Source organism: Lepisma saccharinum, chromosome 6 (assembly GCF_977018435.1).
Source record: "Lepisma saccharinum chromosome 6, izLepSacc3.1, whole genome shotgun sequence".
NCBI classification, from domain to species: domain Eukaryota; kingdom Metazoa; phylum Arthropoda; class Insecta; order Zygentoma; family Lepismatidae; genus Lepisma; species Lepisma saccharinum.
Window position 1 is genome coordinate 8,794,258 of NC_139234.1, and position 27,095 is coordinate 8,821,352.

A 27,095-nucleotide genomic window follows, 5' to 3' on the forward strand; every position below is an offset into this window, starting at 1 on the left:
TAAATTTTGTCCTGGAAAACCTGGAAAAGTCAGGGAATTTCATTTCTGCTTGTTTGTAGCCACCCTGGGTAATATAACCATGTGTTGCTTACAAGGCGACATTGCATGTATTACCACTACGATATCTTTTGTCGCTTTTTTTTCAATCTATATTAATTGCGACCTTGGGGATTACATTAAATTGATGAAGGTACGCTGATAAAGTGAACACTCGTGCACAAGCCACAACGTAGAATCGTCTATGGTAAGGTCATAGGTTGAGCATTTCTGCAAGCTGCACCGTATCCACACCTAAGCATACAACTTGGTCTTTAGGTAACTCAAGTTTTGAACGAGACGCGTATGTCAAGACGACAAGTCTCGAGCGAGGAAGAGATTAAGAGAAATGTGGTAAACCACCGCCAGAGGCGCTGAGTGCAGTCTTGTCTATTTCTGAGGCGAGGACAGGAGTGGCAAATTACGCACGTATTCGCATGTGTGTGTGTATTCTGCGTGACCTTCCGCCCCATCTGGCGCGTGCGAGCTGGAACGGTCTGCGATGGAAATAGACGGGACGTGGGTTTCACACTCGGGGGCCATCAGGAAGCGGCAACCATTCCAAGATGAATCTGCCATCCCTTTCTCTGCGATGGACGTCACAGTGTTTTGTTTTTTTTGTCACGTGCTGAGAGAAATGTCATCACGACATCATCGAAAAATACTCCAATGACAATTTATTTTGTGACTGAGAAATCACGTATTTTTTTAAGTTTCGCAATGTGAATTGCCAATGATCATGAATTTTAGAAACAGCTGCAAAGAGCTTGAAAACAAGACCAAGATCGTATTTGTAGGGCTACTCATGACTAAGAAAAAGTTGTTCCACAAAATTGAGAAGAACCTTTTTCGGCCAATTTAAAACATCTGAAAATTTCGAATTGTATTTCAAACCTTTCTACCTACACTGCATTTAAATTTCATTACGATCGGATCACTGTTTTATTTATATATATATATATATATATATATATATATATATATATATATATATATATATAAAATTTCAAAGACAGCAATCGTTTGGAAAACTCCAAAATACTGGGATTTTTCTTTGTTCTCACGATGATAAAAAATCGAATTCATACTCGAAAAAAAAATGTTACAATAGCTTAAGTCAGAATTGAATAAGCTAAATTTTTATGTAACTCGTTTTTGCATAGAAGAAGTCCCGGGTTCGATACCCGGTGGAGACACATGACACAGTGGTTCGGATCCCACTTTAAACTGTAGGGCCAGTCCCGATTAGCCTTCCTGTGCATAAAGTGGACTTAAAACAACAAATCAATCAATCGTTTTTGCATATGTCTACTGGTTAATTTTTAATTTGAGACCAAACTATACATAATTTTTAATCCGGCAGTAGCTTCGAACATCGCGCACATACGCCCATCTCCTGCCACATAGATATCACATACACATGTGGCTATTTACTGCAAAAGGATCTGGTGTATTGTGTACCATATTGTTTACAATATTGTGAAAGGTACTTGTAATGTGTTTAGAATGCAATACAATGCAAGTGAACAAACCTATCACAGTAATTATAGTATTGGAATAATTGTAAGCCGTGTGCCGGAGCATGTCAGGGAAGCAGGGGTGCCCCACAGGAAGGATTCACGACGCGCCTGCGTGATGGGTGTTTTTTTTTGGGGGGGGGGGACGAAATTTCATAGTTTAGCTACCAATTCTAAGTATCTTCACACTAAAGTGGGGGGATCGTTTCGTTTGATTGACTTGTTATTCATCTTGAGTTATTTATTCGTGACGGGAAAGGTGGAATTGAGAAGGTTGGAAGAAATGTATTATTGTATTATACAATATAATGCCTATATTGTAAACAATACCTAAAGTAAACTGCTTATATATGTCTGTATTATATTGGTCTTCAAATTTTGTCTCACCAAAATAATAATTTGAGTAAGTAATTCGGCATGGGGGAGGGAGGAATGTTCTACGTTTTTGGGGGAGTGCGTCGTAGGGCTTGGGGGGTATGAGCACCTCTGCAAGGAAGTAGTAGAATAATATGTGGTACCATACTATTTTTGTTCATTACTATATTCTACACACCTTGTTTAAAACCATGTTCAGTTTCCTCCGTGACTACAATACTATTTTTAAAACATGAACAACATATTGCATTGTATATCCCTCCTTCCTCCCTATTTTTTTTCTTCCAGCATTCCACCGATCAGGACAATCACTGCCATCTGTTAATCAAGTCTTTATTTACAAAATATTTGCTGGGAACTTAAAAGGATTTACTGTGATTTTGCGTCATTGAGTGATGAAAATCACTATAATTTGTCTGGGCGATATTTATAAATTGATCACAGTGATTTCTTAATACACATTTAATTTGTGGTTTGCTTGTAAATCACCGTGATTTCTATCACTTGATTGCAGAAGATCACAGCTTAATGTGTGTTTTCCCAATCACAATATAAGCTTTCGACTTTTCTCTCTTTAGTGGGTTAGATCCGCGGAAGGACAAAACAAAATAGCGTCACTGTCCAAGGACTAACGATTGTTTATGTTCGTGTCACAACAATGAAGCTCTAAACGGTGGGAACGACATGCAAGATACTGACTTTACGCCCGTGTTGACCACGACGCGCTAACACGATGTATACAAAACAAGGAATTTGTCTTATTTTCCCAGCAGTCGTAACGGCATGCTTTCCGCCTTGTCCAAGCTGTGAAAGCGCGCTTTGATATACCGCCACCGGTTCCTGGCAAAGTTTTAAGTGTCTTAAGTGAAGACGCCGAAAGTTAGGAAGACGAGAGCTGTAAATTTATTGTCGAACGCCAGTTTCCTCCGAGAAAAGTGATTTTTCGAAAACACGTAAAGTTCCTTTCCCCTGTGAATCCAGAAAACGATCCCACTATTTGCGTTGTCGGACAGTTAAGCTATTTCTGTCCAGGGTTCCGATCGCGGTGGAGTGGCCCATCCTGTAGTGTGTGATGAAAGGGTCGCAGTTTCGGTTCCTGAAGAGAGCCTTAGCCTAAATTGGTGAAGGTGGCCAATCATAACCTAACCGTGTTTTAGAACCAATCGCAACGTAACCATAATTTGGGAGCAGTCGTAATTTAACTTTATTCTGTGACAAATTAGAACCTAACCTAACCGAATTGCAACGAGGAACCACAGATTGAGCTGAGTTAGCCCCAGAGCTGTTTATGCAGGGACATTGAGAGGAAAATTCTCGCCTGACATCTGAAACCCCGGAAATGTCTCCCGTATGGTAGTCAGAAACCCTACCGGCTAGACCACCAAGGATCTTGGTCATAAACGGTTATGCACTTAACAGAAATAATAATAATTCTTACGCTGTAAATCATATTAGTGCACGTCCAGTTTAGTTCTCAAGTTGCATCAGTTGCAATTCATAGTACATTCTGTATTATTACTAATAGGGTGGCGCACGAAAAAGTAGGCAGAATCAGTAGCATATGCTGCTGACCCGGGCTACTTTTTTGTGCGCCACCCTGTATTAACGGAATGCTAATTTTTAAACATTACTCTCGGTATTTAAAAAAATAATATTTAATGTTTATATCCCTAGTTATATTGTGTTGGACTAGGCTATGTTACGATTAGTCACAGAATAGGGGTCTGTACTGTATTTTTCACTGTTATCTGTTCAAATTTTTTGGTCACACATGTATATGTAGACACCTGTAGTTAGTATCCTAAACATAAAGTAGTAGTAAGTAATCTTTTGTTCTCTCTTGTTCTTCCAGCCGTCCTACCAGAACCAGCGACTGATCCACGAGACTGTGGAGACAACCACGACGAAAACCATCTACCCTCACCCTTCGATGAAAATGTCATCTCTCAACAACAATTTGTCAGAGTTGGATACCCTGTTGCAGGACCTGAGCAACGCCCGGTACTCAGGCTATGCGGAGAAGAAAGGTGAGTTCCCATGTTTCCTGCGTTAAGGGACGTTAAGTAACTAAATACAAGAAAATGTCGGGGTCTCGCTGATGGCGTAGTGGTTACGTCGTCATTTTCTAATCAAGTGGGTCGGAGTCCACGTTAAACTGTATAGCTAGTTCCGGATTAGGCTTTCTGTTAAAAGATGGACTTTAAAATCAAATATTGTCGGTGTTGATCTCTATTTCTTCTTCCTTCTCTTTTTGGTGCGAGAGAGTCAGGGGGTAAGGAAAAGGGTGAAGGGGTTACGGAGGGGGGAGACGGCAAGAAGAGAACGAATGAGACCGAACGGCTGGATGGAGGAGAGAAGAGGATATTTGGAGGACACACACATACAGAGAGAGAGAGAGAGAGAGAGAGAGCTGGCGGAGTGTGTTAAGTGATCGACTTTCGATCCCGTCATCGGCGTTCCCGACGTCAAATCCCGACGTGGGCTTGGTGTCCATTGTGTCCCCTTCATAATTTTCATAATATGACTGATTCTCATGGTTGCGACTTGGAGGCACACAGTGGTTGGGATCCTATGTTAAACTGTAGGTCCAATCCTGATTAGCCCTATCTTGTCTCCAACACATCACTCGTAGTAAGTCACGGACAAACCCCAGTCCCCGGAATCTCTTACCATGACATGATATATTTATCATATGAGCTGCGAGTTCCCAAGTACAAAGCCAAACTTGTGTGTTACAGAGACATTAAAAACATAAATGATGCACTATTATCAGCCGATGCCGCCCTTCTCCCTGGCACGTAATCAGCACGTTGCCCACTCTCGACCAACAGGTGAATCTCCTTAACCCTAAATATAAAGGAAGCGGGGCAGCAAGTGGGGAAATACCTGGGAGAAGTAAGAGAACGGCGGGGGAAAGCTATTAGAGAAAGGCAGCGAAATGAGTGATCTTTATAGTGTAAGTGTGTGTAAAGTAAAATGTATGCGTGTTTTGGTGAGAGTGCAGGAAAAGAGAAGTGGGGCGAGGAAGAAGGAAGAAAGACTGGAAGACGAACTGTCGAGGGAGGGGAAGAATGTGTATATAGGGGACAAAGTAAGAGACAGCTTAAAAGAAAACTAAATGCAACAAAATAGTGTAGAAAAATCAAAAAATATGTAGTGCGTACAGCCTATGGCTCGCACAAAAAAAAATCTATCTAAATCATTCTCCAGCTGTATGACAACCTCGCCCCGGTGAAAAAGAAACGCGTCTCTCGCCTTCCTTGTCCGTGGTTGACGGACGACCTGCGGCAACTCAAGGCTTCTTCTTCTTCTTCGTCTTAATGCCCCGATCACCAGGAAATATGGCGATTTTAGGCAACGGTATTGAAGGAATGCATCAGACAAAATCCGACGACATCCCGCGTGAAAGAAACTCTTCTACCTATTTACGAGTATATTGAGGTTCCGTGCCCTCCGGGGGTGGACACGGAACGCAGATGGCCCAGGTGAAAGTCCTTGAAACGATTTTTTGCGTGAATTTTACTCGTCCTCCTATGGAGGAATAGAAAGAGGTTCTTCGCCAATAATAACACAAAAGACGGCACAAAACTCTTCCTCCTATTCACTGAAGAAGTAAATAGGTCCTTTGAGGTATGAATGGGTCGAACACAACACAAACGTCCGCCTCACACCGAGGCACAAGGCGAACTCCAGCAACTCAAGGCAGCTAGGAGTCGAGTCTACGGCAAACATCGGATGAACATAAAGCGCGGCCAGTCGGCAATTGGCAGCTTCGAAAGCTTCAGAATATTACGAAATCGTTGTAACCAAAAGGTCAGGAAAGCAAAGCGTCTATTCGCGAGCGATCTTCTAAATTATGAGAAAAAGTCGGATGTTATTTTGAAAAAGCTGAAAACTTTAGGGGTTGGTAAACAAAGAAGGAATGATGAATTAAACTTCTCCTTAGAAACGTTGAACGAATATTTCAGTGAAGTTCAATCACTCGACAATAATGTAAAAGAAAAAACAATACGATTTCCACGCCGCGCCGTCCACAGCACCGCACCAAAATTTTTCTTTTGACCCATTCGGCCAGGACACGTTCAGTCAGCTCTGAATTAAATAAAATTCACCGCTGTGGGAATAGATGAAATGTCTGTTTTAATGATTTAAAAAATTCTCCCGTACGTTCTCGTTCCTATAACGGACATTTTTAACTTCTCCCTGTCCTTTGGCATATTCCCGTCGATTTGGAAACTGGCTAAGGTTCGCCCTCTGCCGAAAACAAGCAAAGTTCTCAGCCTCGGCAACCACCGGCCGATAAGTATTCTTCCGGCTCTGTCCAAAGCTCTAGAACACGTTGTCAGTAATCAAACGCGTAATTTCTTACCACGGAACAATCGAATGAATCCTCTCCAATCGGGATTTCGGCGCAACCATAGCACCTGCACAGCGCTCATCAACGTGACGGACGACATAAGACACGCCATGGACATCAAAGAAGTAACTATTCTTGTACTTCTGGACTTTAGTAAAGCTTTTCAGACTATTGGCCACAACATCCTGCGTTCGAAGCTATCCTACCTGTACAACTTCTCTGGCCCAGCTTGGTTCCGTTCGTATATTAATGAACGCCAACAATGAGTCTTCAACTCGGGTGAGAAATCGTCGTGGCGATCAATCAGCGCCGGTGTCCCCCAGGAAACCGTCCTCGGTCCACTCCTCTTCTCTCTGTGCATTAACGATATTCGTGACGCACTCGAACACTGTAAATATCACATCTACGCAGATGATGTTCAGCTGTACTTGTCCTTTCCTCCAAATACTATTGAAAATTCAATTAGCGATATAAATTATGATCTGAATCAAATCAGTACTTGGTCAGCTAATAATGGGTTACAAATTAATCCTTCGAAAACCCAAACTATTATTATAGGTTCACAAAAATGCTTTCCGCGTTTGAAATTTCGTCTCTCCCGCCCATAATGGTGTTAGGGAAAGATATTAAATTAAGTAAAGAAGCCAAAAATCTGGGCGTAATATTTAATCAGGACCTTTCATGGTTAGATCACATAAATTTAACGAGTAAAAGAGCCTTCGCTGCATTACACGCTCTTGTTCGGCTTAAACATTTTCTACCCCTTAGCATTAAAATCAAACTGGTGCAAGCACTTGTTTTTCCACACTTCGATTACTGCGATTCTGTCTATTCCGACCTACCAGATGATCTCGCTCAACGTCTTCAACGAGTACAAAACACCTGCGTCCGCTTTATTTTCGATCTGAAATTAATTGATCGGCGAAAGGTACACAACCTCACCCTTCTCTATAGGGCAATCAGTGCAAAGGAACCGGCTTATCTCTCGAGCAGATTCTCAATGCTTTCAGAATCTCTCAGCCTCGACACCAGATCGCGCGGGAGAACTCAACTACTCATCAAGTGGCACAAAAGGACGCTAAATAACAGAAATACAAATACACAGACAGAGAGAGAGACAGGGTCGCGTGTTCTTTTATTATTTTTCTAGATATTACAGGTATGGTTATGAAAATGTATTGCGTTTATATTCATTAAAGTTTGTGCATTAACACCTTGTGTCATTCCTGTGTATTAACAGTTTCGTAAACGAGGGAGAGTCTGAAAGTAAGTTTCCCAACCCATTGCCTTGTATAGTCCCGGGTACATTTGGATTGCAACAATTCCGGTGACTTTCAATGCGATCACTACAACCCAAAAGTGTCCGTGGCTGTACCATATAGCTTGACATTTTACTGCATGAAATTGCATCATGATTCGTTTGCAGACTTCTCACAGACTTCTTTTCATTGTTGCAGAGACGACCGTGATGAACGGCGCCCCGTCTCCGTTGAACGCCCGGTCGCCAGGTGGCGCTGATGCTCGCAGTCGCCCGTCCGTCGATAGCCTGCTCGACGAGCTCAACACCGTCGTACCGAATGGGTAAGTGTGTGACTTAATTTGAAAACGCTTCTATGTGTGTGTTAGGTTTTAAATTTTGAGGATTGCACAAGATGCCGTGGGAGGATTTCGCCCAGTAGTTGTGATATTCTACACTATATCTTGTTCGCCTGTGTTGCTAGAGATGAATGGACATTTTAAGTCTTTTTCAAGTGTAAGAATAACTATGTCTGCCATCTTGGAAAATGGTGCGTGGAAGGTGAACATTCTACTATTATTATTATTATTATGTGAAAAAGAAAATCGTTGAATGTAAACGTAAACCACAGAACTTCATGTTTTCATGTTCTACCACTTAGTCCAAAGTTCCATGATTTTTCAAAATTCCATAAATAAGATTTTTATGTGAGAGGCCACACAACAAATTTTGTGACTAAAATTTTCCCTTGAGAAGTAGAAGAGCATGCTAAAAGAAATAATAATAATAATTGGGTAAGAATTATTAGGGTAACAAAATGGTTAGCGCTCTCGTCTTTGCTGCGAGAAGTACCGTGTTCGATTCCCAGTGAGAGATTCAAAATATCGGTGTTGACCCATCACCTTGAGGACATTTGGGTTTCTACTCAAGAAGTAGAAACACAAGCACCGAACACGGCCAGAAAACTGCGCCGGTGGGAGTCGATGCACTGACAACGCGTCACCCAATGTAAAGAAAAAAGCAGTTTGGCAGGACCCATCCCGTAGAAGGCTGTTTCTCCTTAGATTTACAAGATATTTTTATTACTATTAATCTTTCTATTCAACGGCCTGAACCCTCTACATAAATTTCCAGAATCTTCCATTTCTTCACTCACAGATTAACTCATCTTTCTTTTTTTACTACCTCTTCTGTCCAAAGAATAGAAAAGAATCATCCCAAAAGACGAAAACTGATCCCTTTTTCACTAGAGTGACCTTTCAACAACCTTTGACCTTTCTCCTTGAAGCACGCGATCGACATCAAACGCCAGCCACACCCTTGCAGTGGCGATACCTGTCGGGATTTTGACGAATTAAATTGAGACCCGCCCTCCCTTGATATTTACACCCTGTTTCCTCAGCCGAAGTTGAGAGTGTTGATGGTGATCAGTCGTCGGTGAGGTGAGATTTTGAACCAGTTTCTTGTGTATCCCTTTGGGAAATGGATGCTGGTTTTCAAAGAAAAGAAGCCTACAGGATGTACTGGAATGAGGATGAAATAAGCACTTGTAAGTAATGCATGCTTTACAAATGGAGCATCGTCGATGAAATGGGGTTAAAGTTTAGTTGTGGCAGTTCTGCTAAACCGGCTCACAATTTCTTCCAAATTTCCTCTCTCTAGCATGTGTATTCATTACATGAAAACTAAATGCATCATATCGATTGATGCACCAGAATGCATCGATTGATGCACTAGTGTGTGTTTTATGGCTTCAAAGAATCAGATTCACATTTGATGCATTTGGGTGCATTTTTGTATGTCGTGAAAGAAACACCAAAGTGCATCATTTGATTCAAGTGAGAATTTGTATTAGTCGAGATGCACTTCAATGCATCAGTTGATGTTCCTTGATGCACCTTCCTGTATCTTTTTGGATGATGCATTTAAACGTTTGGTCTGAGCTACAGAGTGTATGTAGCTCAGACGAAACATTTACGTGCATCATAAAAAATTATGCATTCTCGTGCATCAAAACGCATCAAGGTGCATCAACTGATACATTGAAGTGCAGCTCAACTGAAAGAAATCCTCACTTGAATCAAATGATGGATGCACTTTGGTGTTTCTTTCACGACATACAAAAATGCACCCAAATGCATCAAATGTGAATCTGATTCTTTGAAGAAGCCATATAACACACTTTAGTGCATCACTCGATATGATGCATTTAGTTCTCTGAGTGTATGACGGGAATTTGTAATGAAAAACAAGCAACTTTTCTTAATCTGTCATGATGCTCATGCAATATTTATTCCGTTGCCCGAAAATTGAAACTTGCAACTTTCGGAAAAGACGAAAAAGTGAAGGAACTAAATTAATGAGCCCTTTCTTTGGCGGTACCATGGGATGCGTAAGGATTACCAAACAAATTGTCCATCACTATGTACATTATCTTTGTTTTCCGCATTGGGAGCTTGAAGAACTGAAAGAAAAATCTAAAAAGCTGACAACGTTCTATAAAGTGTAATCCTTAAATACACGATACGAGAGAAAAAATCATGACAATGGTCATGGACGATTCGCCGAGTAATATTTGTGCATCCTACTGTACAGGCGAGGGGAAATCAATCTGCTGGAATGCTAAGAAGAAAATGATTATCGTGCATTTTGTTGCCTTGATTGGCTGACCGCGTTGGCTTCTTGATTCACCATCATGCCACCGACAGTTCCGGGTTCACGTCCTGGCGCGCGAGAGCCCCTTCATCGAGTTAATCTAACCAACTACATCCTGATCCTCGCTGTCAGTCAAATGTTGCAGAATGGCGATGCCAAATAAGAAAAGTAGGTACGCATTGTTACATGTTTCGCGCTAGACCTCGTGCCAATTTCCTTGGCGGAGTGATTCAGCGTGCCAGGTCTCGGGATGGACCATAACAGCCTCTTTTCCGCGAGGGGCGGGGATCGTAAACGTGTGACGTCAACGCGGAAGCAAGCTTCCCCCTGCCTTGACAAATTCATTTGAAAGCAACGACGAGGTGTCAATATTTTCCAATAGTTACAACAAAATATTTGACTCATTATACCTATCGTTTATTTTATTTCTGGGGTATGACATGGACGCAGACACTTATCTAGAAATATATTTCGGGAAGGGTTCTTGAACGTAGGGCAGTTGTGTCACATATAATAGTATAATATGTATCACAACAAAAATGTCTTCGTATTACAATATCTGCTAATAATACTACGTTATAAGACAAAGAATAGCCGGCTCTATGGCTGAGTGCGTAAAGGGTTGACTTTCGATCTCGCCACCAAAGTTCCCGGGTTCGAATCCAGGCCTGGGCAATGAGCATGCGTGTTCTTCATCAATTTCATCCAATCTTTCATCGTCGCGATTAGCCAAAAGTGGCAGAAAAGTGATAAAATAACTAAGTAGAAAAGATAGATAAAGAATAGGAATATATAATACTTGTAACAATTATGGATGATTTGTGAATAAGAGGCAGGAAGCTGCGATGATGAAGTCGGTAGGACGTCTGACTTCTACGAGACCCGAGATTATTATTATTATTGATTGATTTGCTTTATTTTACTTCGCTTTTTGTGCCATTTTTTGCTAATTTGCGAATGGGGATGAGTGATGACATGATGAAAGTGACGAATGGACACTCACAAACAACCATGCCCAGGCCGGGATTCGAACCCGGGACCCCTGGCGTCGTAGCGCGATGTGCTAACCACTCTGGCACGGGAGCCGGCTATTATTATTATTACATATAGTTCGTCCTATTCTTGAATATGCTAATGAATTATGGTTTCTGACAGCCATCGTCAGCTTCAAAAAGTTGAATCAGTTCAAAAACTTTTTATCAGGTTATTATGCACAATGTTTAAAAGAAATACTATGACCAACATTACTCTGAATGGTTATCACAGTTGAATATGTTTTCCTTAGAAGATAGAAGAAAAATGAAAGGGATAAATTTTGTAGAGAAGATCTTAACTTTCCAAATTGAAAGTGAATATTTTTTGAATAATATATCTTATAAAATTCCCAGATATTCCTATAGTTACATCTCAGTTCTTACGCATATAAATAAGGCCAGAGGTTTAGTAGCTGATCCTGTTGAAACCTACAATTTGAATTTATGATGATGTATAAGATTGTAGGATCCACTGTATTATTTTATAATTATGTATTCAATTCTGTAATTTTGTATAACCAATTTTGACATAGTGATGTACCTGGTTGTAAAATCGTGCTCATCACTTAAATAATAATAATAATAATAATAATTATCCAAAGTAAATATATAAACACAAGATCTATCACGTCTGTCATTTCAGGAAATTAGGTACTCAATAACAACTTAAACTTATAGCACTGACCAGTGGCGGCTCGTAGTCTGGGTCTTTGGGTGTGCACCTTGGCCTCGCGTCCAGAAGAAGTGTTATTCCCACTCAATTATTCCTGCCAGTTTCTGCTAATCGCATTTGCAATCCAAGTTATGACGCACCTTTCCCTAATGATGAGACGATATCAGAGTTATATTTCATGAATTTTTTTAAAAAGAAGATTTATTACAAAATCGAAATACCCTAGTGATTTTTTTAATCGGTCACGGAAGAAGATGTGTTGTTTGGTCTCTTTCGTGACCTGTAGAAAATTCATCATTCGACGACCTGACAAAATCACTCGCAACGCTTTACCGATAAACTGCTATGGTTTTAAAGGATAATAATATTGCCAGAATTTTGTGTAATTTCCGTGTTTTAATAATGTATATTATTTTTCTTCAATGTAAATATGTCCCATCACAAACCCAAGTTTAATGCCACATAAACATTTCATCGTACACTCAAGTTAATTACCATTTTTAATGTACTTATTCACTTTAAAGATAAAAAAAAGTGTTCCCCTGTGCTTAGCACCACGCCATGAAGGCGTATAGGGGGTATGGGGGTAACGCCCCACACTTTCTTGATCCGGTCGTGAGTGGGGGTGATGTGATCAGCATCACGCCCCTGACCGCCTTTACCCCCCAGGGTTTCCCCCAGGTACCCATGTTATTCGACGCTGGGTGGGCGCCGGGGCCGCTTCCATCGTTAGAAAAGTTCCCGGATTTGAACCGGCCGGGGATCGAACCCGGGATCTTTAGCATGGTAGTCAGACGCGTTACCGACTGAGCCACCGCGGCCACTTATTCACTTTAGTCATTGTAATGAAGATCCTCGAAACCCTAATCAAATGCAACTAGTTCTTGCCAGCACCTTTACAAAAATTATCTCAAATCAGTGACATAATAGTACAATTTACAGATTCTCGTATGCACTGAATAAAGAATTGGATTGACTGTTCTGTGACAAAAATACAAGATTAAACTCTGATTATTTGAAATTTTCGTTGAACTTCCAAATATAAGTCAGAGCGTCTAAATGCACCAATTCCTACGACAATATGAATGTTTTTAATTCAAACCACTGACATTTTATAAAACTAACGTATCCCACTGATCGCATCTGGCCTTGCATGGTTGAATAGTACGCTCGTCACTACACGCCACGCCATTTTCCCTTCCTTTCCCGCCCTCCCCTCATTCGGATTTCAATACATTGCTCAGAACCGCGTGAGGTGAGAGATCAAAATTTCCCTTGCTGAGGAGAAAATCCCTTAATTTGCAATGATGCATGGCTTGTTCTCGACTCCGTCATACGGCAAGGAGTGGAAAGATTGCAACACTACCTACATGAAGAAGAGGGAACAGCGCATGCCCGTTGCTACTATCTCACAATTCTTTGTGCGAAGCGAGTCCGAAAGCCCTTGATCAAAGCCATAAGAGCTTTTCTGCTTCCTCTACCGCCGTCGAACACAGCGCCATTTCGATGTGCAACTGTGTGCACTTCCTAATTGTGTTCATGCCGCCCATCCGACGCGAGCTACTCAGTTAGAAATGCTGACGTAAGGAAGTAAATGGAAGGTAACGTGACCCGGGAGTATTTGCTGTTTTGAAGAAATGGCTTTCAATGAATAAATATAATAAAAATCCATTACCTTGCACATTTATTGGGGTGTGCACTTGCGAGTGCGCGAATAGGCAGCAGCCGGTACGGGCACTGACCGAGATGTATTCTTTTTTCTAAATTTTCGGATCAACCACCGACAAGAGTAAGATTTAGTTCAAGATCTTTCTCCTTCCTCTTTACCTATTGTTTACTAGGTGTAACAAAGAATGGACTTTCGTGTATTATGTTGCAGCAGGAACTGAGTTCCGACAACAAAGTTCCGGAGCGTTCCGGCTCAAGTATTTTGCTTATTAAATTTTAGTACTTGGCAACTTTTCCGGGAGAGCTTAACCCCCCCCCCCCAGAACCCTCCCTCTAAATACGACGTTGCATACAAAAATTCCAACAACAATTGCATACATATAGGCAGGGCCGGCGCTAGTCATTTTGCCGCCCTGGGCGGTGGCGGTAGATGCCACTCCCTTTTGAACACCATTCCCCCTCATTACGCAGCAAAGGGGAATTGAAAATCAATATATTCGGTCAAATCCTGTAAAACATCCAACTCGTAAATAATGAGACTTGTTACGCTATTTCAATACTGCAGTATTGATTGATTGATTTAGTTAGTTAGTTAGTTAGTTTATTTTACTTCGCGTTTTATGCCTCTTGGCTAATTTGCGAAGATGGGGATGACTGATGAAATGATGAAATTGATGAATGGACATTCACAAACAACCAAGCCCGAGCGGGATTCGAACCCGGAACCCTTGGCGTCGCAGCGCGATGTGCTAACCACTCCGCCACAGGGTCCGGCAATACTGCAGTATTGAAGCATGTTAAGCACAAATGGATATCTCGCACGACCACAGTTAAACTTTAAAAAAATGCGACACTAATTTTATATTATTATTATATTTTATGAAAACGCTATATCTCTCTTTTAAACGTGAAAGAAATGAAAGCTTGACTTCATATGTTTACCGTTGTAGGTCTGTGGGGGTGTTGATAAGTTCGTGGCTTTGCTCTGTTCCCATAGTTTCCCATTCGCTATTCATATCTCATTTGAAAGTGTGTAATATGAGTATGTTATGGTGCAAAAATAATATTCCTCCCGCAATAGCTTATTTCTATTTTTCAGGTTCGTAGTAGTCATGGCGGAGGCACAAGTCAGTTTCACGACGGACGGGGTGACCCCCTTGTGGCGCCATTCCATGGACTGATCCTTGGTCTCGGGATCATAGATATGTAGCAACGTTTCATCCTCAGTCACTAATCTGCCCAAAACGTCCTCTTCACCAGCACGAAACCGAGCCAAAATGGCCTCCGGTGACTTCACTCTCTGCAGTTTCTGATCACTGTTCAAGCATTTCAGAACCCATTGGGCAGAAAGTTTCCTCATGGCCAGTACATCATGCATGATGAATCCTACACGTTCCCGGGAGATGTTCATTATCTCTGCCTTCTTGGCTGATATTCGCTGATCCATAAGAATCATGTCATGCACAGCATCACGTGTTGGATCCGTCACTGATGAAGGGCACCCACTTTGGACCTCGTCTTCGACGCTGAAATGTCCAGTCGTGAATCGAGCTCTCCAGATTTTTAAGGTGCTGTATGAACTCACCGTGAATGTCCTTCGCAGACTTTCCTTGGAGGAACAGAAACTTGATAACACTCGGAACCTCCAGCATCGTGAAACTGACTTGTGCCTCCGCCATGACTACTACAAACCTGAAAAATAGAAAGAAGCTATTGCGGGAGGGATATTATTTTTGCACCATAACATACTCATATTACGCACTTATGGGAAGAGAGCAAAGCCAGGAACTTATCAGCACCCCCTCGTATATTATTGGATTTTTAAAATGTGGGTGATCTAAGGTCTGAATTCTTTCCTGCACATAAAGCGGCTCTGGGGTTCACCCAGCCTCAAATTAATGGGTAACTGGGGGCAACCCAGGAAGGTAAAGGCGGCCGGAGAGTGGTGCTGATCCAAAATGGCCGAGATCGAGAATGTGTGGGACCCTACCCCCACATCCCCTAAATGTGCCTTCATGACATGGTGATATATGCACAGGGAACATTACCTTTGTATGTAATATTATTTTTCGTATAATGCTATCTTGCATAAAATGGAAAGAAGCGCGTTTCAGACATGATTGACCGAAGATAGCATTTCTATTAACCTTAATTTAAAAAAAAAAAACTTTGTTCGCCACTTGCCACGGTTACCGACAAGTTAATAAATTCGAAGTTCTACACTCACATTAGGTGCAAAATCATGACCCTTTATCAGTTTAAGGTCTCCTTTGGTGTAATTGTTTTATTATAGCCGAAAGCACTTTACGTTCCTCTTTTAATTCAGTAGCCTTCATGTGTTAACATTCTGGCAAGTTTTCTACACTTTTCAAACAAAAGATCTGATGGCATATCTTTCTGCTTACTAATATCATAAAAGAAATTTAAAAAATCACTATGATGTTTAAGCTGCTCAAATCTTTCCCTTAGAGCTAAAATAATCGTCTAGGACTTGGTAATAAAAATCAACTTTGTACCGTTTTTGTGGATCTTCAACAGTTTCATCATACTGTACAGTGTTGCTTATCTTTGAATCATCTATATCTAAATTCGATGCCAATTCTTTCTCATCAACCGGGACTCACAGGTCGCCGCTCCAAAGAGTGGAGGGAGGGAGGCCCTGCCAGGCTGCCAAGTGGCTTCTAAGAAACTTTGAAATTTTTCACCACTCCTGCTTTTTTCAAAGCGCTGAAATGTTTGCCAGAAATCATCTAACAGCATCTAACAAATCGTAGATTAATGTTTTGAAGACATTTGCTCATTACATTACGTGAAGTAAAAAGCCATACCAAGTAACTAGTGAGCAAAGGAATGTAAAGGCACACAACTGGTTTGCAATACACTGAGTCTCATGTGCGATCATTTGGACAGTTTTATTGTCGCCAATTATTTGAAGGAGCGCATCATAGACATCTCCCACTTGATATATCAACAGAGTTAAGGCATCGAATCTGCTTTCCCACCTTGTGGCACTCAGTGGTTTTAAAGGGAGACTACTGATATGTTCCTTCAAAACGGTGGATTGGCATATATTAACTTCCAAGTTATATAATATAATATAATATAATATTATTCAAGTTTTCAATAGGTTTTTTTTTTCTTCTCTTCAAATTTTGCCGGTCTGGGCGGTGGCACGGTTCGTTGCCCCCTTCCGCCGGCCCTGCATATAGGTCTGTATACTAATTGAAAACATTTGTACCTCCAATGCGCTTCCATGTAAAAAGACTGGCGAAGGAAGGCAAGTGCTTCCGCGATGACGTCACAGAATTCTCGACCGCGGGGGTTGTCCCAGTTATGGCGGGACCTTCTCAGGCAGGGAGGAAGACTTATTCTACGGACCTTTCGTATAAAATGTTGTCCTGAAACGTTTGGTGAACGCTGTACCAAAGTCACACAAAAACAACTTGATAAAGAAGGGACTCAAATTGGTCCAGAGGTTTCGACTTCTTTTCGGAGTCATCTGTGACCGCAATTTGTGATTACAGATAATGTATAACATTATGAGAATTAGCATGGTGATAGGAATGGAAGAGGAGAATAGGAGAAATGCATTCAGAAGCAGTGTAGAAACCTATGAAAACAGGGAAAGTTTGTTTATAACTTTTTTCACAAAATGAACAAAGTAAAATAGTAATACATTAACATTAATTACATTTTATGCAATAATGAAAACATATTCTAATACTCATAAAAACATTGATTTTGTGGTTAATTAAAAAATCTTTGAAAAATGGTTTAGTGAAGAGGACAGATAATATATTTTTAATTAGAATTTTGACATTTACTAGTTTGCATAAGATGTAAAATGTGTCGAAACGTTGAATAATTAAATATTCAGCCAATACAAGTACACTTTTATGAATGTTATTAGTTATAATTCTAATGATAAAATATTCATGAATGAATGAAACTTACAAGGTCCGCCCATAAAGAAACCGAACTGTCAAAAGAGAGGACCAAACCAAATAAAAAGGTACCGTATTCTGGCAACACTGCAAGGAGCTATATCTAAACTTCCCGTCAGTGCTTGTGTCAACCTGTTACAGGCATTCGGTATCGGGGCAAGCGTGCGTCAGATGCAGGTCGTGTGCAGGCGGCGTACAAAATACGCGCACCAAGATGGAACAACGTTACAGCATAAAGTTTTGTTATAAATTGGGTAAATCGTTTACCGAAACGTTACAGATGATACGGGCAGTGTATGGTGATGCAGCATTATCAAGAACCCAGGTGTATGACTGGTACAATCGTTTCAAAGGAGGACGTGAAAGTGTCTAGGATGAACCAAGATCAGGACGCCCTTCAACGTCAAGGAATGGCCACAATGTGAAGAAAGTTCCCAAGGACTGATGCACCATGAATTTGTCCCTCAAAACCAAACAATCAATCAGTGGTGTAACAAGGAAGTGCTTTGTCGATTCATAATCAAGATGAAGTGGGTTAGGAAGGACCTCTGTGATTCTGCCCAATGGTAATGCTCGGCCTCATACCGCATTGTCTGTACAACAATACCTTGCTGAGCATTCAGTGACAGTGATCAATCACCCTCCATATTCTCCGGACTTATCGTCTGCTGATTTTTTCCTTTTTCCCAAGCTTAAGATAGCTATGAAAGGGCGAAGATTTGACAACGTCGCGGACATTAAATTAAATGTTACGCGTATTTTGCGAACACTGACAATCAGTGACTATCAACAGTGTTTTCAAGACCTGTACAAACGCTGGTCAAAGTGTATTGCCTTCTCTGGTGATTATTTTGAAGGTGATAAAGTCATTTGAAGGTAATTACTTGTTTTCTTTCCTAAAAAAAAGTTGTTTTTTTTATGGTCGAACATTCACTGTACATGGGCGTGAACCACAGCTTGCCCCTATTGGCAGGCATGAATACTTTCCTGTGGCCGAACGTATGTCCAAATGTGAATCGTGCTCTGGCTAGCCATTCAGATGCTCATAATCTGCATCAGCCAGCAGGCCAGTTGCTGACGAGGCGCATTATGGGAAATCTGCTGACGGTGCCTATGAATAGACGCGATGCTGATATTGGCAGAGAGGAGGGCCGCTGTTGTCGTTCGTGGCGCCTTGACAAAACTAACAATGCGTGGTGTCGGACGGAAGGGTGACATAACTGACGCTCGTGTAATCTTTGGAGGAGGAACTGACTGGTGCCCTTGTGTCCGGAAGCGCACACGTAGGAGCTGCCTTCATTATGTAGGAACATACGTGGAGCGATTTTAATAGGTTAATTACAATAATAATGAAATTGATTATTTCGTCCGAACCAGCTGTCATGGCGCACGGATGATATTTTATAACTAATCATCAGTTGTGAAGGCAATTATCTGCATTATTCCTGTTTTATTTTCGTTCAAATATTTCAGTTATACAGGGTGTCCCAAAAGTCTTTCCCTGATTACAAACTTTATTCATATCCGCTATATGCAAGATAGAGATGCGAAAGTAGTGCCAAAATGTTGGAAAACTAACCAAGTTTATTTGTTCCAGGTTTGAGTAACGTGGCTGTAGTGTAGCAGTGTCAGTGCCCAGACAACCGGAAATGTTCACAAATCAGGAAAAAGCTCAGTGTGTCCTCTGGTATCACAAGACCCGGTCACCAATAACAGAGCAGAGGAACTTTCAATTGTACAGAATTCTTTCGTCTAGAATATCTGCCATCAATACGTTGGTATTTAAAAAATGGAATTTATCTTCATTCCCAAATCCTTCAAGTCAAAGAAACATTGTATGGAAAGATGCCGCCCAATGTCAAGAGCATTAATTCCGGATTCCTTGGCACTGACACTGCTACACTACAGCCACATTACTGAAACCTGCAACAAATAAACTTGTTTAGTTTTCCAAAAATTTGGCACCACTTTCAGATCTCTACCTTGCATATAGCGGATATGAATAAAGTTTGTAATCAGGGAAATACTTTTGGGACACCCGGTATATTAGAACTTCGATTTTAGAACACACAGAAATACAATAATTACACAAGTACTAAACTCCGTGCGCAACAGCCCTCGAAGGGCCAGAGCCTGCCAGAGTGGCTTTTCATTGGGTAACGCGTGGTCAGCGCATCGGATCCCATCGCCGCTACTTTTTGGCTTTCGTGACCGGAGTCCGCTACTTTTTATTTTTAAGCAGCTTTCTAATTGTCCTAACGCCGAAATTTTGGGGAACACCCACCGGGAATCGAACTCGGGACCGCTCGCACCAAAGCGCTGACCACTTGGCTACGCGGGAGACCTATCATATAAGTACTAGACTTAAATTTTAAGGCAAATGCCTATTTATTTACTGTACTCTGATTTTAGGACAAATTCCTATTTTATTCCGGCCGCGGTGGCTCAGTCGGTAACGTGTCTGACTACCATGCTAAAGGTCCCAGGTTCGATCCCCGGCCGGTTCAAATCCGGGAACTTTTCTAACGTTGGAAGCGGCCCCGGTGCCCACCCAGCGTCGAATAACATGGGTACCTGGGGGAAACCCTGAGGGGTAAAGGTCATCAGGGGCGTGATGCTGATCACATCACCTCCACTATCGACAGGATCAAGAAAGTGTGGGGCGTTACCCCCACACCCCCTATACGCCTTCATGGCGTGGTGATAAGCACAGGGGAGCACTTTACTATTTTTTTTACTTTTTTATTTTCATTTCATAAAAATTACACATGTTTCCATTGAAACAAGGATATTATTTATACCACGGATTTTAGAGCAGGCATCTATTTTGTTCCCTTATTATTTTGGTTCATGTAAAAGTAAAAGTATTGGCGAATTTCTAGTGCCCTAATTTGGTTGTTAGCTACTTTTTTTGTACCGCATTTTTTCTGAAATTACCTAATTTTTGTGTGTTCTTAAAGCTTCTCATTAATTTGATAAATTTACATCTACGATGATGCCATATTGACTTTCAATACGTATTATCAGGGAACATTGGGGAAAGCATTAAGGAAAATTATAAGAAACCAGTTATCGTTTAAGCAGAGTCTTTTGCACACTTTTCAGTACTTTATTTTTAATGTATTCATAATTAAGTGCTGTTAAGCAACTGAATTATGATGTGATAAATTACAGAATTCTATCGCTTCATGCAAGTAAGCTATCGTACTTTGTTATTTGGCGTCGCTTTTCTGCTAAACCACAAAAATTAAATCAAAATCAAGAGCATTTCGTATAGCCTTCATCTCCGGACATTCGTAATTCAATTTGTTTTTCACATCTTCCCATCAAATTATACATTTCGAACTGCTGCAAACCCTTCACGAACGAACGAAAGTTGTATACCCTAAGTCTTCTAAGTATCACCAGTTCGGTATCTTCGACACAACCCCAGACGAAGCCGACCGGACCCGTATCTGGTTTCGAGCCACCACCGGTTTTTCGGCAGAGCGCTGTTGTCGCTTTTGCCTGCAGTGTTTAGACATCCATTCATTCACTGCGACGTTTTACTCCCACGGTCTTCATATTGTATAAAAAATAGCACACCACAATAACACAACCTTGCAAAGATAAAGAATCGCAACCTTGCGTTCAAAAATCTCTAAAGAAACTGAATTAGCAACATCTCATTTAGTCCACGTGGAGTTGACGAGAGCTGTCATTTCTTGGACGGACACTATTGGTGGAAATGGTTTCAGGGGAGGATTTACTGGACTCCACGTGGACCTGATATATGGTTGTAAGGGGGAAAACTGATCTTTCGGAACTTTCTTTGAAGTAATGTGAGGTTGTTTTGGGGACCAGAACTTTACTTAAACATCTGGATTGAAAATATGGGTTCATGTCCTTTAGTCTGTACTGCGAAGCCACCACTTGCAGGCCATTTTAAACGCCCTGAACGTGAGTTATTTTTGCTCGTCAAAGGTCTTCGTGTTTAGAAAATAAAAATATTGTCACTTGAGTGTTGAGGAAGATTGATTGTGTATGATTAACGGAACACCGTTGTTTAATGTAATGTGTTTAGAATATAATATATTGCAAATGGTCAAAATATATTGCTGGTATTAATGTACGACATGTGCCAAAACAAAAAGTCATGGTCGGAAAAAGAGTTAAAGTGATAAAATTAAGATACGTTCGTGCATATATTATGCAAATGCGAAAGATCACAAACAGATCCTACTACGGTATATGTATGCAATTAAAAATGCCTTCCCAGTTCCCTGCATGTAGAATACTTTCGTTGCTAGAGTTTGCAACCTAAAGTCACATACCCCAAGATGATGTATGGTTGGCAAATCTGTTTTTTCCACGCAAGCTCTCAATCAACTGATGATATTTTTCCACGGTCGCTGCTTTGGTAGGACCTTTTCTTGTTTCGTTGGTTGGTCTGTTTGGTCTGTTATCCATTGAAATAAATGAAGGCAAAATGTTGTTTTACCCTCCTTTTCCTGCTACTTATGCAACCAGCCAGTCGTGAGCGTTCACCTGGTGGTATAAAGCGAAGGATACGTGGCTCCTACCACCGAGCTGTGCGTTTGTGGATGTTTTTAAACGAATGTCTGTGCCTCTCCGATGGAAGAGTGGTAATGTCGTTCCCTTGTAATAAAGGGGTCACGGGTTCGATATTCGGATTATTCGAAATGTTCCACATATTCTTTTATTCGTCATTTTCGTACTGATTTTGGGCCTCCCCGATGGCACAGTTCTTGCCTTGTAATAAAGGTGTCCCGGGTTCGATACCCGGTGGAGGCACATGGCATGGCATAGTGGTTCGGATCCCACTTTAAACTGTAGGTCTAGTTCCGATTAGCCTTACTGTGCATAAAGTGGAAAACAACAATTCAATCAATCAATCGTACTGATTTTCTACAAATCCTTCATCAAATCTACACTATCCTGATATCCGAATTATCCGTTGCATCCGAAACGGATATCGGATAATAATTTGAAATCCGGATATTGTGGCCATCCTTAGTTTGAACTTGTCGCTCGAGAAGTTGTGGAACAATAATTCACAACAAATTAAAAATAGCGCCCAGTTTTTAATAATATACTTTTGAATGTTAACTGACTGCAGCATGAGGGCTGTACACTGACGCCACTTCGTTATTTTGATAGTAACTTGGAACGACATCAACCAGTGATCGTCTTTAACTGACTCACCCCAATATACCAATCCTTGTATCTAGAATCCTTTCGCACGGGGCATTGACTTTTATATTAGATCGACTGTGTATACAGTATAATTTTTGTAAGACGCGCAAGTGTCAGCCTCTAGTGTCAAGTGCAGTTTTGTAGGCTTACGAGGTTCTGGCGTGTGACCCCCACAGTCAGTATAATGATCTTTGTCTGTGTTCTGCGAGTGCTCGACTTCGTCATCAAAGGTTTCGGATTTGATGTCTGGTCTGCGAGTCTCTTCAGCAGTTTTATGTGATTGTCATTCTTAACATTGCGAGTAGCCTAAGGAGGTAAAACGCGACGTCAAAATAATTACAAATATAAAAATCATAAAAGTTTTAATCGTATGTCTTGGAATTGAAGCGTGGAATGTTAGATACGTTTTCGGGGTATGGGGTAAAAGCAATATGGTGGCCACTATCATGATAAAATTGCCGAAATGCGAGATGAAATTACTTAGCTTGATCCAGTTGTTAAGGCGCCTGGCTGTCGTAACAGGAGTTACCGCTTTGATCTCGGAAAAGCGATAATGAACGGTATCTCGAAGCTTGAGAGAGAGAGAGAGAGAGAGAGAGAGAGAGAGAGAGAGAGAGAGAGAGAGAGAGAGAGAGAGAAATATACAAGATTTTTCATTATTAATATTTTACTCCAAATTTTCGCATCTAAACTTCATCTGTGGCTCCACGGTAATGTAACACATTACGTTTAATACCACTCAGATACGAGTGAGTGGTAGAATCTCTGCTATTGGCCCGCTCCCACTTCCTGGTTACATCAGCTTCTATTCTTTTCAGTCAAACGTTAAACTAATCGTATATCGTTCAGTGAATCGAGGTTGGTGATACCTTTTTTTCTTCTTTTCTTTCTGGTTATGGGTATTGTCTTTTGTTTTTTGCAGAGAAATTGGCGACGGGAGACACGCCACAACTACTGTCACCATTCAGGAGACGCACCAGAGCTACGGTGGCGCCCCCACAGCCTCCTCCGCCACCAAGGAGCTGGATGATCTTATGGCTTCGCTGTCCGACTTCAAGGTAAGAAAGGCTCTCTCATTGTCTTGTGTGTATGGGTTCTATTCGGAAACAATTGCCCGTCTGGCAGACCGTTATTTAATGTCTCAATACGTTTAGAGGGATCGAGATATAATTGATAATTTGAAGTGTAAATAATAGTTTAGTAACATACTTTGATGTAGAAACTGTCCGAGTTTAGGAAAATGGTCAATGCAACTCGTGCGCCTTGAAGTGTCCTGTAGACTTCTAAGTGGTCCACATTCTTACCGTCGGGTCACGTGTCTGTTGCTTTACTGAATGGTGCCAGGCTTGTTCCCCCATTACACATTGGCGCGCATGAGCAAGCACGTGTATTCACTATCGGTGAATAAACTCTGAGAGTTTCTGTATCTTGTAAAATGAAAATCATAACAATAACTTTCTCTGCATTTATTTCTCGATCCCTGTATGCGGAACACGCTGAATTGTTCGCATCAATTTACCAACAGAAGCAAATCTAGTTGCGGGACACATCTTCCAGCGTAAATCTCCACAATTCTTCACAGACTACTCGCCAACTTACGTTACGAACTGCAGTCGTGCAGTCGCCTGGTAGCCATGTTTGCTCCAAGTATAATACTGATACGTACGATGCATGAACAGGTGTGGGCCTGAACGACTGAACAGTCGGTTCTTCGGAAGTAACAGTGAAGCTCAACAGCGAATGTATAGTTCCGTGAAGTGCCACGTTTCTTCTAGCATGTCTTTTGGCGGACAATTTCCTCAGCTCCTACGACGTGTATAGCTGGACGGTTCATTTGAAGTCTGTGTGCTTTTTACATGCAGACCAATGCATGAAAATCTGCTGCAAGGTTGCCTCGGGTTACATTCTGAGTAGTTGAAACGAAACAGCCACGAATATTACATGTTCATCACAAGCGTTTTGGATATACAAACCGCCTCGACGGCGGATTGTGTTGAATGCTCGACTCGAGATCTCGCCGCCGAATGTGCCTTTTTCTCGTCAAGGTCGTGACGATCACCCCCCTCCCCTCCCCAGGTGATGCCGAGACAGCCTTTAAAAAATCGAGAGGAGAACGAGACAGATCTCTGTAAAATCTAAACATGTTGCTTGCGTCTGTTTCCAAAATTTCGAACTCCTGGTGTTGCCAGCTAAAGTGATATGACACTTTTTCGATTATGACCCTTCGACAATCTTATATTTTTTTCTCATTGAAAAGTGCATTCTCGGAGAAAAAAAAAACGCTGACTTCCGCCAGTTATTAATTTGTATGATCTCAATGGATAATGTAGAAAACCCAGTGCAAATACATCTTACTGGCGATCAAAATTTGAGTTGCACAACTTTTGAAACACACTGTAGTAGTCTACGGTCCGTGGTAAATTTTGCATTCAAAATAAGGGATTCCGTCACAGACGCGAGGAGCCTGGTATCAGATGGAAACTAAAATTTTGCATGGTCGCTTACAGAAAACTTTTTTAAAAAATCGGAACATTGTACTCAATATATCTGCAAAAAGCACATGAACGTGAAGAAGAAAGGTTGAAGAACTGGTTGTTACGAAATTGTCAAGACAAAACAGTCTAGTGAAAAATCTTAAGTTTGAAGAGAGCTTTTCCATTCTACATAAGAAATACATGGATGTCGAGACTCATTGATAAATGCTATTTTTACTAAGCCTTATGCAGCATAATAATCGACGTAAGGATCTGCATACTACTGCGAGGTGAGGAGAAATCCATAACTAAGAACACACCGTTCTTTTTTTCTGTAATGCTCTGTAGCATTTTGACAAAATTAAAAACAAACATGTTCCTCATGAAAAACTACCTCATCAGCTTAATTTCTAAACATAGAAGCACAACGAACAGAAAGAAATTGTGTTTTGTTGTGAGCGTGGGAGGTACTACAAGACACCGGAATAAATGCGGAAAGGATCCAAAAGGGTAAACGGGGCAAGTTCGAGGTTTTGACACACGTAATCGCTTTCACAAATAGTTCCGGCCATTCTGTAACGCCAGCTCTTTCCTGAGAAATTCCTTCCAGCCCCCCTCCTGGAAGAGAGATTCAACCGCGTCCTCGTGGCACATACTTATTTGGTTCAGGCCAAATTAATGTGGGATGTGGCGAACAGGCCCTATCTTGGCTGTCGCTTCTAATGCGGTAACGGTCGGCGATCCAGAAATAGCTCCGGAGGGGGGAGGGGGAGGGGGGAGGGTTAAAGGAGGAGGAGTCCCGCTTCCACCAACCCCGAAAGATACTCGAGCACCGTCTGCTCTGTGGACGCCTGGCTGAGATCTGAATCTCCTCAGTCGAGACCTCTCTCGCTTGGCGGTTCGTGGTCCCACATCGCATCGCTTCGCCTCGTAGCGCTTCCTTGCACACTAACACTAGCATGCTTCCTCGTACGGCTAGAACCACTAATAGGCAAGAGAAACAAGGATCCAGCACTACAGTCATAGGTGCATGAGTGTTACATCTCGAGATGCTATTATATTGGACTCGAACCCGCGACAGCTGTTTCCGCGAGATCTGCATCGATACTAGTGCATCGCGATTAACGCTCTAAAACAGTGCAATAGTTTTTGTTTAGTCGTGCAGTAACAATCGCTCATTAATGACGCGTTTGTTTTTCATTCAAAGCAAGTGTTTTAACATTTTTGGAGCAACAACGTAACACTGAAATTGACATCAAGTGAATTTTGTTTGGTTACTGAACTAACAATTGCTCATTAATGACGTTATATTTTCACACGAATTGTGTTTTAATTGTTAACGCTTCTTTTCGCTTATTAGCTCGTGAGCGACCAACTAAAACACACTAAAATAAATATGGGAAGTGTGGTCCGTTTAGTTATTACAGTAGCAATCGCTCATTAATGACTCACGCTCGAATTTTATTCGAGGCAAGTGCGTTTTTTCCTAACTATTAACGTTTCATTGTAACTACTTAACGTGTCTTTTCGCCGCACGGCCAGCTAAGGAGTTAACAGAATTGTTTATGTATTACATCAATAATTAACGACTCGGGCATTTCCTAGCGTAATATTTTGTGGTTTCTTCTTGCAGATCAACGCCAGTAGTCATCAGCACCAGACGGTGACCGACTCCCCGTACGCCAAGCCGAATAAGGCGACAAAGAGTTCTCCTACGCCGCCGCCCAGCGCCCAGAAGCAGAACCAGCTTGATTCTATGCTCGGCAACCTCCAGGCCGACATGAGCCGCCAGGGAGTCAACACAACCCAGAAGGGATGCTGCAACGCGTGCGACAAGCCCATCGTTGGACAGGTACTTGGAACCACTTTTCCCAGTTTCATCCTGCCCTGTATGCAACCGTGCTTTACACTGGCGTCAACCGTTCTGCC

At 41.5% G+C, this 27,095-nt stretch overlaps 1 protein-coding gene across 6 annotated transcripts in view; it reads left to right on the forward strand.

The window, feature by feature from the left end:
• Positions 1–27,095, forward strand: part of Pax (paxillin) — a 153,351-nt gene that overhangs the window by 114,549 nt on the left and 11,707 nt on the right. For all 6 annotated transcript variants that reach the window (XM_083123455.1, XM_083123453.1, XM_083123454.1 and 3 more), the window contains exons 3-6: positions 3,781–3,955; positions 7,743–7,866; positions 23,615–23,750; positions 26,800–27,018. In XM_083123455.1, coding sequence (XP_082979581.1) covers positions 3,781–3,955; positions 7,743–7,866; positions 23,615–23,750; positions 26,800–27,018 — 654 coding nt within the window. The remainder of the gene's footprint in view (positions 1–3,780; positions 3,956–7,742; positions 7,867–23,614; positions 23,751–26,799; positions 27,019–27,095) is intronic.